This window comes from Copadichromis virginalis, linkage group LG5 (assembly GCF_057382275.1).
Source record: "Copadichromis virginalis isolate Kocher_CV1m ecotype Utaka linkage group LG5, C_Virginalis_male_GT1.1, whole genome shotgun sequence".
NCBI classification, from domain to species: Eukaryota; Metazoa; Chordata; class Actinopteri; order Cichliformes; family Cichlidae; genus Copadichromis; species Copadichromis virginalis.
This window is the reverse complement of record NC_140622.1, coordinates 9876075-9888749: the sequence shown is the minus strand read 5'-3', so window position 1 is coordinate 9888749 and position 12675 is coordinate 9876075. Positions and strand designations below refer to the sequence as shown.

General features: G+C 41.9%; 1 protein-coding gene across 5 annotated transcripts in view; it reads right to left on the bottom strand.

Annotated features, from left to right (window-relative positions):
- The window catches only part of shq1 (SHQ1, H/ACA ribonucleoprotein assembly factor), a 43399-nt gene that overhangs the window by 24191 nt on the left and 6533 nt on the right, over positions 1 to 12675 (bottom strand). For 3 of the 5 annotated variants that reach the window (XM_085455780.1, XM_085455781.1, XM_085455779.1), the window contains 4 exons: positions 12561 to 12658; positions 6056 to 6213; positions 5876 to 5962; positions 5504 to 5557 (listed from right to left, as the gene is read on the bottom strand). In XM_085455780.1, coding sequence (XP_085311906.1) covers positions 5504 to 5557; positions 5876 to 5962; positions 6056 to 6213; positions 12561 to 12658 — 397 coding nt within the window. The remainder of the gene's footprint in view (positions 1 to 5503; positions 5558 to 5875; positions 5963 to 6055; positions 6214 to 12560; positions 12659 to 12675) is intronic. The other 2 variants (XM_085455784.1, XM_085455782.1) reach the window with 1 other exon arrangement.

The following is a 12675-nucleotide window of genomic DNA, read 5'->3' as shown; positions in this document are numbered from 1 at the left end:
GTGACTTCAGTCACTGTTATTTGGAAGAACTGTTGCAAGAAAGCTGCAACCCGCAATCTTCTCGTTATGCACAACAGCCATGTTTTAAACAGGAACAGTCTCAGAAACAGCAGTGCATCCTTCTAGACGTCCCCTTTGGAACACAGTAATGTTATGAGTATCTGCATTTAAAGCATATCTGCAGCTGCAAAGACACTGGTTAGTGTCTCCTTGAACGGGCTCTACTAGTAAAATAGTTGCTGGTTGTTAATAAGAAGCCAGTTCAAGGTTTGTGTTAGCGATGTTGTAATAATGTTGTAATAAACAAATGAACTTCAGCACGGCCCACATCTAAGCCAAACAACCACGATTTGCCGCCTGTTTGCAGTCACACTAATGTTAAGTGCGCTGAAAAAAAGAGTAAGTAGACTTCCCTTTTCCGTGGAATGATCTCTGCCATCTCAGCACAATGGTTTCTTTGCATTTCAGTGAATGAATAAACCTATCACTGAAACTGCAAAGGAATAGTCTCACGTTGAGTAATGAGATGAGGTGAAACAAGGTAGCTGCATGCAGCAATATAAGTATGTCCACAGTCTCTCTGTGTCATTGTTAAGCGCCTTCCTTCACGTGGCACTGGTGTCTAATCTAAAGCTAGTTCAACACACAGACAAGAAACTGGTCCTATAATCATGGGAGGCGTATGTACTAGCAGTTTATTAATATGACCTGAAATGCTTTTTGACTTTCATTTCTTAAAATTTCGAAAAAGCGGGTCACTTATGAAAAGGTGTCAAAGCCAAACTAGCTGTGCCTTCCCCATTTCCTCTTGGCTGCCTTCAGCCACATCCAGTAGCACAGTTTCCAGCAGCACCTACCAAGCCTCAACCAATCCGGTATTGAAATCTCGTTTCAGATGATCCACATGCTTGATTCAGCAAAGATCTCACACCAAATGCCGTTCCTGAAACAACCTCCCCTATTTATCCAGGCACTAGGAGTACACTAACTTGTGTGCACCCATAACTATACCTTCAAAATGACTCCTCACAGAAGAGGCTTTTTGGTCACTTCCACCTCTTCCCATTTGACAATATATTGCACAACAAAATACTTGATCTTGTTCCAAGAAGCGGCGTTAATGTGTAATCTAGATAACAGTGCTGAGTAAAATGTGAAAGCTTTGAAGCAAGCATATCTGTTTCAGGTCAGGATTTACTCAGCAAATCTATGCACACTTCTCAGTGAACCGGTTCCTTTAAACAAGCCAAATGAGTCAAAACCATTTTGCATTTCTCTAATGACTTTATCAGTCTGATCAAGAATCAGTGGTTAACAGAGTATTGTACTATATCATACTTGTGAAGTCTAAACTGCACACAGACAAAGACATCTAGAATTTGCACAATTTCACAGAAATACTTTATATGATAATGTAGCCCAGAAAGCAACATAACTAACTGTGGTGTAACTGCATGACGCAAAATACAGCAAATGGAATTTCTGCCCAAACATGGCCGAGCTGGGTTGTCAGGGACCATGCACCAAGGTTATTATCGTTAACGAAAACTAACGAAATACCGAAAACTAGAAGTGAAAAAACATTTTCGTTAACGGAAATAAAAATAAAATAAAAAAAGCAAAACTAACTAAAACTGTAATGAGTGTTCACAAAACTAACTAAAATTAACTGAATTTATAGCAAAAATGTGTTTAGTTTTCATTGATGTGTGCGTGTCATACAATAGAGTGAAAATGAAGTTTAGTTTCCAGATTTTTTTTCTTGCCGTGTCTCATTATGCCAGCAGGTGGCAGTACGTTAGTCGAGTCGTCTGTGTCGCTGCTCCGACCACGCGCAGAATCATGTCAGGAAAAGTCGGGAGAAAGCGCCAGAGTCCAATTTGGGATTACTTTGAATATGACTGTGTTTTGGATAAAGCAAGTGTCTTGTAGTGGAAAGAGACAAATTATGAGGGACATTTCTAAAGGGAAAAAAATCCCACAAACCTTAAAGTGCACTTGAAAAGCTCACACAAGAAGGCTAACCTAGCTTACCTTGAGAAGGTAAGGGAGCACACTCAACCCTCATCCCCAGAAACAGACGCTAACAAGGCAGCGTGATGCATCCCGAGACAACAGGATGGGGATATCTACATAACTGTGTGAGTCAATTGCCTTCAAAAAGTTTATCAATTCACTTGAACCAAAATTACAAACACCTGGTGCTGCAAGAGTTAATAGTCTCATTGGGGCCAAGATATACATTTTATAGTTGCCTGGTATCAATGGTTGTTCATCTGCCTTTATTTATTTATTTGTTTAAAGAACCCATAGGTGGGAATGTGAGTTGTCTGTCTCTGCGTGTTAGCCCTGCGACAGACAGGCGACCTGTGCAGGGTGCAGGGTATGGTAGCTGGAATAGCAACATACCAAGGATAAGCAGAAGAGAATGACTGATATGATGAAACTGGGATTTTGTTACACTTAATTATTGCAAACAACTAAAACTATAACTGAAACTAATCAAAACTAAACTGAAACTAAGGATTTTCAAAAAAAATACAAACTAAACTAGCAAACAATTGGTAAAAACTAATTAAAACTGATATAAAATTGAAAATCTGAAGTCAAAACTAAATAAAAATAAAAACTAATGAAAATTGCAAAGCTATTAAAACCCTGCCATGCACTCACTGCTGTTTTGCGGTGTCAATGTGAAGAGCAAACTTGTCATAAAACAACAGACTGGATGGAGATTTTCAATTTAGACAACTTAGACTCCTGTGTCTGATGCTGTTCAAACACCCTCTGTACACTAAAGCGATGGTCTCATGGCAGGTTGTGAGAGCAGACAGTAGAAGACAGATCACACACACTCAGAATTTCAGCTGGGAGCGCCTGTTGCTGCTGTAGTAAATGCCTCTGGTTTGACAGATAGATGGAGCCTGGGCCCGCTCTGTTTACTTCAGTGCAAATATCAGTAACGGAAAAGGCAAAAAAAAAAGAAGAAGAAGAAAAGAAAAATCAGCCAGGGTATCAATATATTTACACAAAGTGAAACTTTATATGCAACAGACTCGCAGATGCATTTGACATTCCCCTCAAGAGTCTAATTACTTTTTACCACATCCAGCCTACCCGCCAGACAGTAGCTGCTGCGGAGCTACAAGCCTGAGAGGATAACAAGAGGAGCTAAACTTTTATATTTATTTATGGCGTTCTTAGTTATATCCAAATTGTGTTGTTTCAACAACAGCCTGTGGTTCAATACAGGCACAGCATTTTATTTATTTATTTAATCGTTTTACAAAGACTGCAGAAAATGCCAGACAAGGTTGGCCTGTCACTTCTTTTTTCTTAACACTTGACTTTCCAGGAGGAGGGTTTGCAAGAAAACTTCAATGCCATTATTAACTTACCATAGCGTTACCATAGCGACCAGAGAGCATTATGGGGCAGAGAGGAGGATGTTACTCTCAATGTGGTTGGTGCATTTCAGGAGGACTCTGCTGATAAAAGTTACCAGCGGTCCCCAACCTTTATTGTGCCATGGACCGGTTACACAGTGAATTCACGTTTATTATTATATTTACAAATACCACAGTTTTTGTCTTGGTCGTATCATTTTATTTTGCTGTATTTATCCACGACACCTTAAAGGACCGGTCTGTGAAAATATTGTCTGACATTAAACCGGTCCATGGCCCAATGCAGGTTGGGGACCGCTGGTCAAAGACACAGCTACAAATAGCAGCTGAAATAGGGCTGTGCGATATGACCAAAATCTCATATCCCGATATAAGACATCTATCGTCCCGATAACGATATAAATCACAAAAATGTAACGTTTTCTGTAAATTCTGTGAATCTCGGGCAGCTCGACTTGCGGGAAGTGTTTCCAGGTGCGTGTCATGTACCTGGAGTCGAGTGTTTTAACAGATGCATGAAACAATACATTTTAAGACATAAGTTGTAACGGCCGCCGTTTTCTTTGTGAGTATTTATTACACAGCGTGCTGCGGGGAAAAGCCTGTTCTAGCGTTTGAGTCTAAGGTTTATTTTTTAGCACCTGGCGGCTCTTTTTGACTTCTCATCCGTAAATAATCTGCTCTTTCACGTGATTCAGTTTATTTTGAAAAGTCTCAACAGGATCTTGAGCTTTATTGTGAAAGGTTTACATGGAACATAAACAAGCGGACACGCGATGGTGTTACCGTCGTTGTTGCTAATGACAACGCATAAAAACAGGTGCTTGTCCGTCCGTAGTGTGGTTATATTAAATATAAGAGAAAGAGAGAACTTTAAGAAATTAATATAGCCACTACAGTGACCATCAGAACGATGAAAAAAATATTGCCGTAAATAGTTTATTTTGCGACACCACGAAACAAACGATAGCGTAAAATGAAACGATAGACGTTTTTATATCGTCATCCAATATATATCGTTATATCGAACAGCCCTAACCTGAAATACAGTTGTGCCATGATTTCTGCCGCTTTGTTCTTGGACTGTGGGCTTACTTGAGTTTTAAAGTAGAATGGGAGTCAGAGCCTTTAGCTTTCAGGCCCCTCTTCTGGTTCTGCTAGTGTGTCTTCCTGTTAAAAGGGAGTTTTTCCTTTCCACTGTCGCCAAGTGCTTGCTCATTTTAGGTGGTCTGATGATTGGGGTTTTCTCTGTATTATTGTCAGGTCTTTACTTACAACATACAGCACCTTGAAGCAACTGTTACTGCTACAGACAGTCGTTGTGTAACAAATGCATGCGGTGCTTCTCGAGGGTGTGGGTAGCATAGAGGCGCAGCGGTTAGCACAACAAAAAAGTACTGGGGTTGAGTCCAGCGGTCGGTTGAAGGTTGCACCGCATACATCTCAAAACCAATCGTTCTGTCTGTGAACACGACAGCTCAAAAGGTTTTGAATGAACTCTGATGCAACTTTGTAGGGGTGCAGAGTGGAGTCATGTTAGCAACCCAACAAAATTTAGCTTACAGCAACCGAGGTCTCCAAGGTCAACTTCATGATTTATTGGTGGGAAATTGACAAAAGGCCTTATAAATCAGAAGTGTGGTGTGGTATCGTCAACATATAGAGCGTGACCTCTGACCTCTCCTTCAAGGTCAAGGTGTGATCTGAAGGTCAAAGTGATAATAACGCTACATAGAGCTATATAAAGCTATTCCTACTGCCATTGTTTGCATTGAGAGCATATAGAGAATGATATACGGGGATTCTACATATCACATTAACCTTTGAGCTCATTTTCAACGTTTCACATCTGCCAACTTCATCAAATATATGAAATGGGTTTCAACGGGCTAAATAAGAAAAGCCCTGCTCTGGTTTTTACTGCACTGCAAACTTCTTAAAGTGCATTTAAAGAAAACAAACAAACAAAGAAAATAAAATGAATACATACAAAATAAATACTGTTCCCTCAAAAATGAATACAGGCCAGAGAGTGAGTTGTCTTGGTGAAGGTTTGCGCTCTTGAAGTGCTTCTTGCTGCGTTATAATTCACTCACCTCCAGCCAGCACAGAGTCCCACTGAGTTTTCTGATAGTCCACGGTGTTTCCACCTCCAGGGAAGAAGAGAGAAACTTGTCATCGGTGCAATAACAGACAGGAAACGCTACAAGAACATCCACTGAAATAAAGTGAAAGCACCACAGCGAAGCAGATGCTCAGAGTTCTGTAAAGAGCAGGCTACGAACCATTGGAAATAAAGTGGGGGGAGGCTCCACATTATAATACCGAGTGGAATTAAAATATTCACCTATGACAGATTTTGTTTTCATAGCTGAGATTTAATTCAACATTAAGGCTGTATCAAATATTTACCACATGGTTTAACAAGGCAATCAGATTTGTTCCTCTCGCCTTGCTGCAGCAGCTACCTTTAGTGAAGTGACACAGGGAGACCTGGACTGAGCTTTAGGATCTGCTGGTAATCTCTTAAGGCTCTGAACAAAATGGAAGGCGGTCTAAAGGATGTGAGGATAGAGGGCTTTGTTATCCAAGGATAAGTGCTGCTCAGGAGGAGTTTCCTCTTCACACATATCTACACACACACTCACATTGTGTTCCCCCTCCGTCGAGCGCACTTCGTAGGTGTAAGCCAGCAGGATGTCCACGAGGCTTAGCCACGCTTGGTAACGAGACGCCTTGTCCAGCAGGTAGGAGCGGTTGGTGAATTTCCTCAGCTGCTCTTTCTCATCATCAGTGAACGGTACAGCTGCACGAGACCAAAGATTAGACAGTCAAAACACACGAAGCAGTCTAGTTTTTAATGCGCAGACAAAAAGAATCCAGCTGTGGGTGTGAGAAGAGGTCACAGTGGTTAGGCTCCTTCTCACAGGTAAGCTCCCTGCAACGTACTGTCAGTAAATGACTTTACAAACAGTCAACAGACACATCATTTAAGAAAGCTCCTCGGCCACAAGTCAAAGACGCAAATTAACGATTTTTCACATCAAATACATACTGAAACCAGCACGCATCGAGGTGAGGCACATAGTCTCACTGCAGGGATAAACAGCTTAATAAAAATAGGTTTAGTGCAGTAAGTCTTTAAGATTATGTCCACACTAAGCCGGATAAATATGAGCTGCGTGCCATTTTGCTAACCTCGTGTTGTAGTCGTGTTGAACACACAAAAGAGAGCCTTTGAATTACAATGAGACGTGAGGTAGGGTTAAATATGGACAGATTTGTGACCAATCCTGACGCATTTTAAGAGAAAATAAAATACACACACTACCGCACGTCCGTGATAGACATAGCACGTCGCCGAAATACTGGAGATTACAGTCCAGCTGTGTGTGAGAATATGTCAATGAAAACTAAAACACCCGTCTTATTTATTCTTATTCAGATGATGCTGGATTAGATTTCCATTTTTATTAACCAAAAAAAAATAAAAATAAAAATCACAGTGTAGTGTGCCACTCAATAAGATCGGACAGCAAGAGCAAATGATAGTCTTAACAAGCAGGAACCATTGTCCACCTCCTCAAATCCCAGAATCCACACAACAAAACGACTGCATCAAATGGATTTTCCTCTCCCTGTCTTACTACATCCACTGTGTCAGGGCAAGAAAAGTCATAGTCTTCCTACCGCAAACTGATATACAGTTATGTCTCGTTGCATAAACGCTGTGCGCACAATTATAAGGCAAGTAAGCATTTTGACTATATCATCAGTTTCAATGTGTAGCTTCCAAATCCTAACAATATAAACAGCAGTGGCTCGTGGTGTGAATTGGTCAGCTCTAGTTCATGTCCAAGACTGAAACCTTCCCACCACTGACCAAGTTAAGTTAAAATATCAAGACTGCGCCAAGAAATATCTGAAGACAGATTTTTGTAAAGGGTTTTATGGACTGAAGAAATGAGAATCATTCTTGAAAGGCCAGATCAGTATCAGTAACAGGCACAGAGCTCCGCCAGATGCCAGCAAGGTGGAGGTAGGGTACTGGTACATCTTGGTGTCATTAAAATCGACCTTTTGGATTAAAGATCGCCTCAAAATCAGCTCACAAACTACTGCCAGTTTTTAGAAGACACCGTCTTCAAGCAGGTGCAGGAAAAGATCTGAATCTGTCAAGAAGAGAGTGGTTTTTATGGAGGACAATGCTCCATCGCAAAAAGATGAAAGAATAATGACACAGTCCCCTGCCTCACCTCACCTAAAATCCTATCGAGAACTGACAGGCTTTATGAATGGAAGGCTGATGACTGGAAAAAAACAGAAAAAAAAAGGGTGCTATACTGGTCACAGATGTTGTTTTAAATGTTTATTTGTAAATTTAGAGTTTAGAGTCAACGCGGGCGTTCACACCAACCACGTTTTTCCACAGTAAAATAACTATTTTACCTCAAGCACATGGCTAGACGCTGCTCCGGGTCGATCTCTTTCTCTCCGAACGCATTTCTCCACTTCCACAAATGTGGTCCCAACTCTACCAGCAAGAGCTCAGACTGACATCCTGAAATATGCACGAAAGCTTCGACTCCTGGATCAAACGGTGAAATTCTCCATGCTGCTGCTTTCTTGCGACAAATAAATGAATCCAGAATCTCCATTTCTTCCTTTTTTCCTTCGGAAACATCAGGACCAGCTCACGATGGCTTGATGTCGACTTCATTTTTTTCTCATGCATTTTCTGAGGATACATTTTTCGCAAAATTGCAATGCTATATGACAATTTCACATCCAACATATCCAAAATCTCATGTCCTTTCTTTGTGGAATGTAGTTGTAAAATGTAATTTAGTTGCACAATAATTCTAAACACCAATAACTGCCCAACATTCACGTACACACAGATATTCTCTACAAAAGCCAAAACTTTTACTGTCTTAAATAATCAGGTTTGACTTTATGTAACGTTTTGGATTGATCGCGAGCGCTGTAGTTGCTGATAATCAAATTAATCCCCCAAAATACGACATGCCTAATAACTGTGCACAGGTTATACAAGAGAAAAAGAATCTGTCATCTGTGACGGTGTCTTCGGATGAAACCCAGACTGAAGGTTTGCACGCTGTTTTCTCACACACACATTTTGACTGTTGCCCAGTCCATGGCTGTGGCGTGATTGTTGATTAGATTCTGTGTTGAAAAGCAGAAGCAAAATAGGACAAATAGGCCCATATTAAATAAGCTAAATTAGCAGAGCTGATGTTATTAGTACTGTGCGTGTTTCAAAGTGGCTTTGCATTAAGAAAAATTGGAGCTCTGTAACATGAAAATATCTCCAAACCTCAGCTTCCTTTCTCTCTGCAAATTCGCTAACTGTTGTCTTTTGAAAGAGACATCTGCTTAATGGGGATCTGTGGCAAGCCTAATGGGGCGACACAAACAGACTTCAATCCCATTTTAAGCGATCTGCGATCATTCAGTATTGAAAGGCATGCTGAATGTCTGCGGCAACATGCTGTAACTCCAACTCCCCCCACCAAGCAGCTTATTAAACAGCTGAAAGCAATCCCTCTCTCTGCATGAGAAAAAGAGAGTCCCTGCTCCGAGCCCTTGGTGTGCAAGGTGTGTGCTGGCTGGAGCAAATGCACACACACAAACACATTTGATATACACAGACACACACAAACACACACAGACACACACGCACAGGCAGCGCTTCAGAGTGATCTCCTTGGCTGCAGTGGGAACTTGGCTGTGCTGCGAAGGAGATTCCTGCTGCATTACGTCAGGTTTCAGCTCCCTGCAGACACTACCCGAGTCCCTCGTCAGTGTAGCTGCAGAGGGAGAGCTCAGACACAAAGATCTGCGTGCATGTGCGCTTTTAACGTAACCATACAGGCACCGAGATAAGGGGAGAAGCTATAAATATGAAACACCAAAGTGACTCACTAGCTTAAGTAACAGCTATCTAAGTGAATGCGCATCTGTGTCGCTCAAACACATGCGTGCGTGCAAATGCAAGGATGCGTGAGCACTTGAGGAAAAACAAAGCAGCCTCTCTCTCCTTCAGCACAGACCCAGCAGCTTCATGCTGCTGATATATTTTCTATTAACTCCGCGTACCCGATTTACCCACCGCCACGTTCATTCATCTCCACTACGGAGCCAGTCGATTCTAGTGGGTATTAGCACACAGCCTATGAGGGCCTCTGCTGATTGCAAATTAATTTCTGACCTAAATCCTCCTGTTGGAACGGAAGCCTGGCTCGTCACTGCTCTCTACAGGTCCAGATGGCCGGATGGCATGGAGCAAATATGCCTGGTCAAAATACTGCTGAGGGCTGGAAAATGCTCAGAATCACACAAATGCTAGAGGTCAAAGTTTGACCGTGCATACGAGAGTCGGTTAATTTTGCGCACTCACACTGTGATGATGTCAAAGATCGAATCAAAGGGACATTTAATGATCAGTCTGTTCAGACGTGAGCAGTGTTGCGGCCTAAATCAGCAGAAGACCATCTAAGCTGGTCACAGGTCCGGTTTCTACATCTAGCCATAACAAAGACACAAAGAGTGTCAGGTAGAGAGAGAGGCCAAGCTGTCAGGAGCATTTAAGCTGGACCAGTGCGTTAATACAGGCCTCCAGTGGACAGCTGTGGCCTGTCAGCGCGCTGGCCCTGACACTGGAGAGCACAAAGGGGCCGGTTTTCTTGTTTTCTACTTCATTAGCACTTGGGTCCACATCCATCTGTCAGGTGACATATATATATATATATATATCAGGCTTAGCAGAAGCGAGGGGGGGGGGGGGGGGGTGTGTGTGTGTCTAGTAAACCCAGATAGAGGAATTGGAGATCTCCGTTTGAAAAATATGGCAAACAGTTAAAATCATGAGCACGCTTTCAAGATTTGACGGCAAGCTGCTTAAATCTCCTGACTGACGCCATTCTTCACACTCGGCTGAGGCTAATGCTATTCGAGCTGTCAATCAAGCCATTAAGTTTAATTTGGCCCATTTATCTACGCCCAGGCTCCCGACTGAGCCACTCTGTCTTAGAATGCAGAATGAGGAGAGGGAGCCGGCGGAGCTACAGTGAACCGTAATGTTCGTCAGAGGCTAAACTCCAAGATGAGGCTAATGGCTTTTGCCGCGCTGACTGATGGCTGCTCGTCAGCGCTGGTAAAAGCACGGCCGGCAGCACTCCCTCCAGCAACGCTGCTATCTGTTTAATCTAAATCCTCCCTTAAGCGTACAACATCCATTCACTGCACACAGGCTGTAGCTGTGAGCCGCAGTGAAAGGTCTGGAATTAGCAGACTGTTAGTGAGGCTGGATGGCACAATTACACGGTCTCTCAGAGTGCTAGGGTTCACAAGCTATCACTCCCGTGGAAGTGGCTGAACAAAGAGAGGAAACCGGGACCCCTCCGGACAACAAGCAACTCTTCTCAAACCAAATTCATAGACTATTAATGTAAGCAGACGGGAAATGTTGAGAAAGGAGAAAAAAAATGATAGTTTAAATTAGTCAGCAGGCAGCAGACGGATGGAGAGATTAGGGAAAGTCCAAGTTCAATCCTTCATAATGACAAGTGTCTTTCCTGTTCAAGTGCCCCGCGGCACTTTTAGCAGGGAGCACAAGCTGAGGTCTGTCCTTCTGTTAGAAGGGCCCGCTGCAGAGACTTGTGCGTCCTTTAGGATTTCATATACTGTCAGTGTCTGACAAGCTCAGCAGTAACACTCTTTTTCGCCCTGATTCAATCCGCAGAAGTACTGGGGAGACGATTTAAAATACAGCGAATGGGAAAATGATCAGTGAGAGGTTAAACTTATATAATAAACAATGCACGATTGCTCTCTTTATTTTTGAAATGTCATGCCACCTCCTGGTAGCATTCAGTAATTACTTTGCTGCTGTTCCAATAGCTTGATGAATGATCCGCATTCAGGTCACAGAATGTGTGTGACATCGTTTTAAGTAATTGGACATAAAGGATGCAGACTGAGGGCGGTAAAGCATGCACTGCATATGTAAAAATGCAGATGTGAGTTGCTCATGATTACCTTGCAAACACATTACAGCACACTAAACTACTACAAAACATTGGGTATCAGGTCTGAGTGTTTCTAGATCAGTGATGGAAAGTAACTGAAAACATTAACATGATACTTTCAGTACTTATTTAAAATGCACATGCAGGTTCAGTTTTAAAGTACTCAGATTTTACTATGCAGAGTATTTCAGTTTAATGTTTTTTTACCTTTCCACTCTACTACATCTCCTAGAGCAGGGGTCTCACACTGAGATTCAAACCAGTCTGTGACCTTTAGTCAACATACCTATGGTATCAGTTTCAAACTCCTATGTTCCTCGTTCTTGAGTTATCGCATTCACAAACTTATGCGTCCGCCCGCTCTGCAGGGTGATGACAATACCCCATCAGCATCGTATGGCTGAGTGATAGAAACTGTTAAAACTCCACCTCTGTTCCTTGCCTTAAGATATCTCAAGTATTAAATATATAGTTAAACTTCCGTACAGTGACAAAACTGGGACTTTTACTGGTTTATTTTCCAACTTCGTTTCCTTTCACACCATGTAAAAATGAAATTTGTGACTTTGGACCAATCACAGAAAAATGTCCAATGTGGGCCAATCACAACAGATCTGCAGGATTTGTTAGTGGGATTATTGATCCTGATCCAACTAAAAACTCTGGTTTTGTCATATTTTACAATAAATCTAACATTAAAAAGACAAATGTAAACAAATCTGTGTGGCAGGACTTTCTCTACAGTAGACAAAAAACACTGTGTGTCATCCAGCTACAATCCTGAAACGCTGCTGACACATCGTTATGTATCAGTAAGAACATTTTAACATTTTCCATAACAGTATCATGCCATGTTCTCAAGAGCAAGTCATCTTTCTTTAATACTTTTAAGTGCATTTAGTGAGTAATGCACGTGTTCCTTTACTTTAGTTTGATTCAAAGGCAGGAGATTTACTTGCTGACATGAGTACTTTGTCACCCAATGCTTCTTATTACAGCACGTTTATCTTATTAATTTATGTCTCCTTTTTAGAAACAGCCAAAGCAGAGACTTATCTCAACAACAGTAATTAAACAGATTTAGATGATGACATAAACTCACCAGATTCGCCCTCTTGCTCTGAAGAAGGGCTCAGCTTTGTCCACCATGGCCTAAACTTCAGCAGCCCCTTTATCTCACCATCCTCAAACCAATCAGCCCTGCAATTACACGCAGC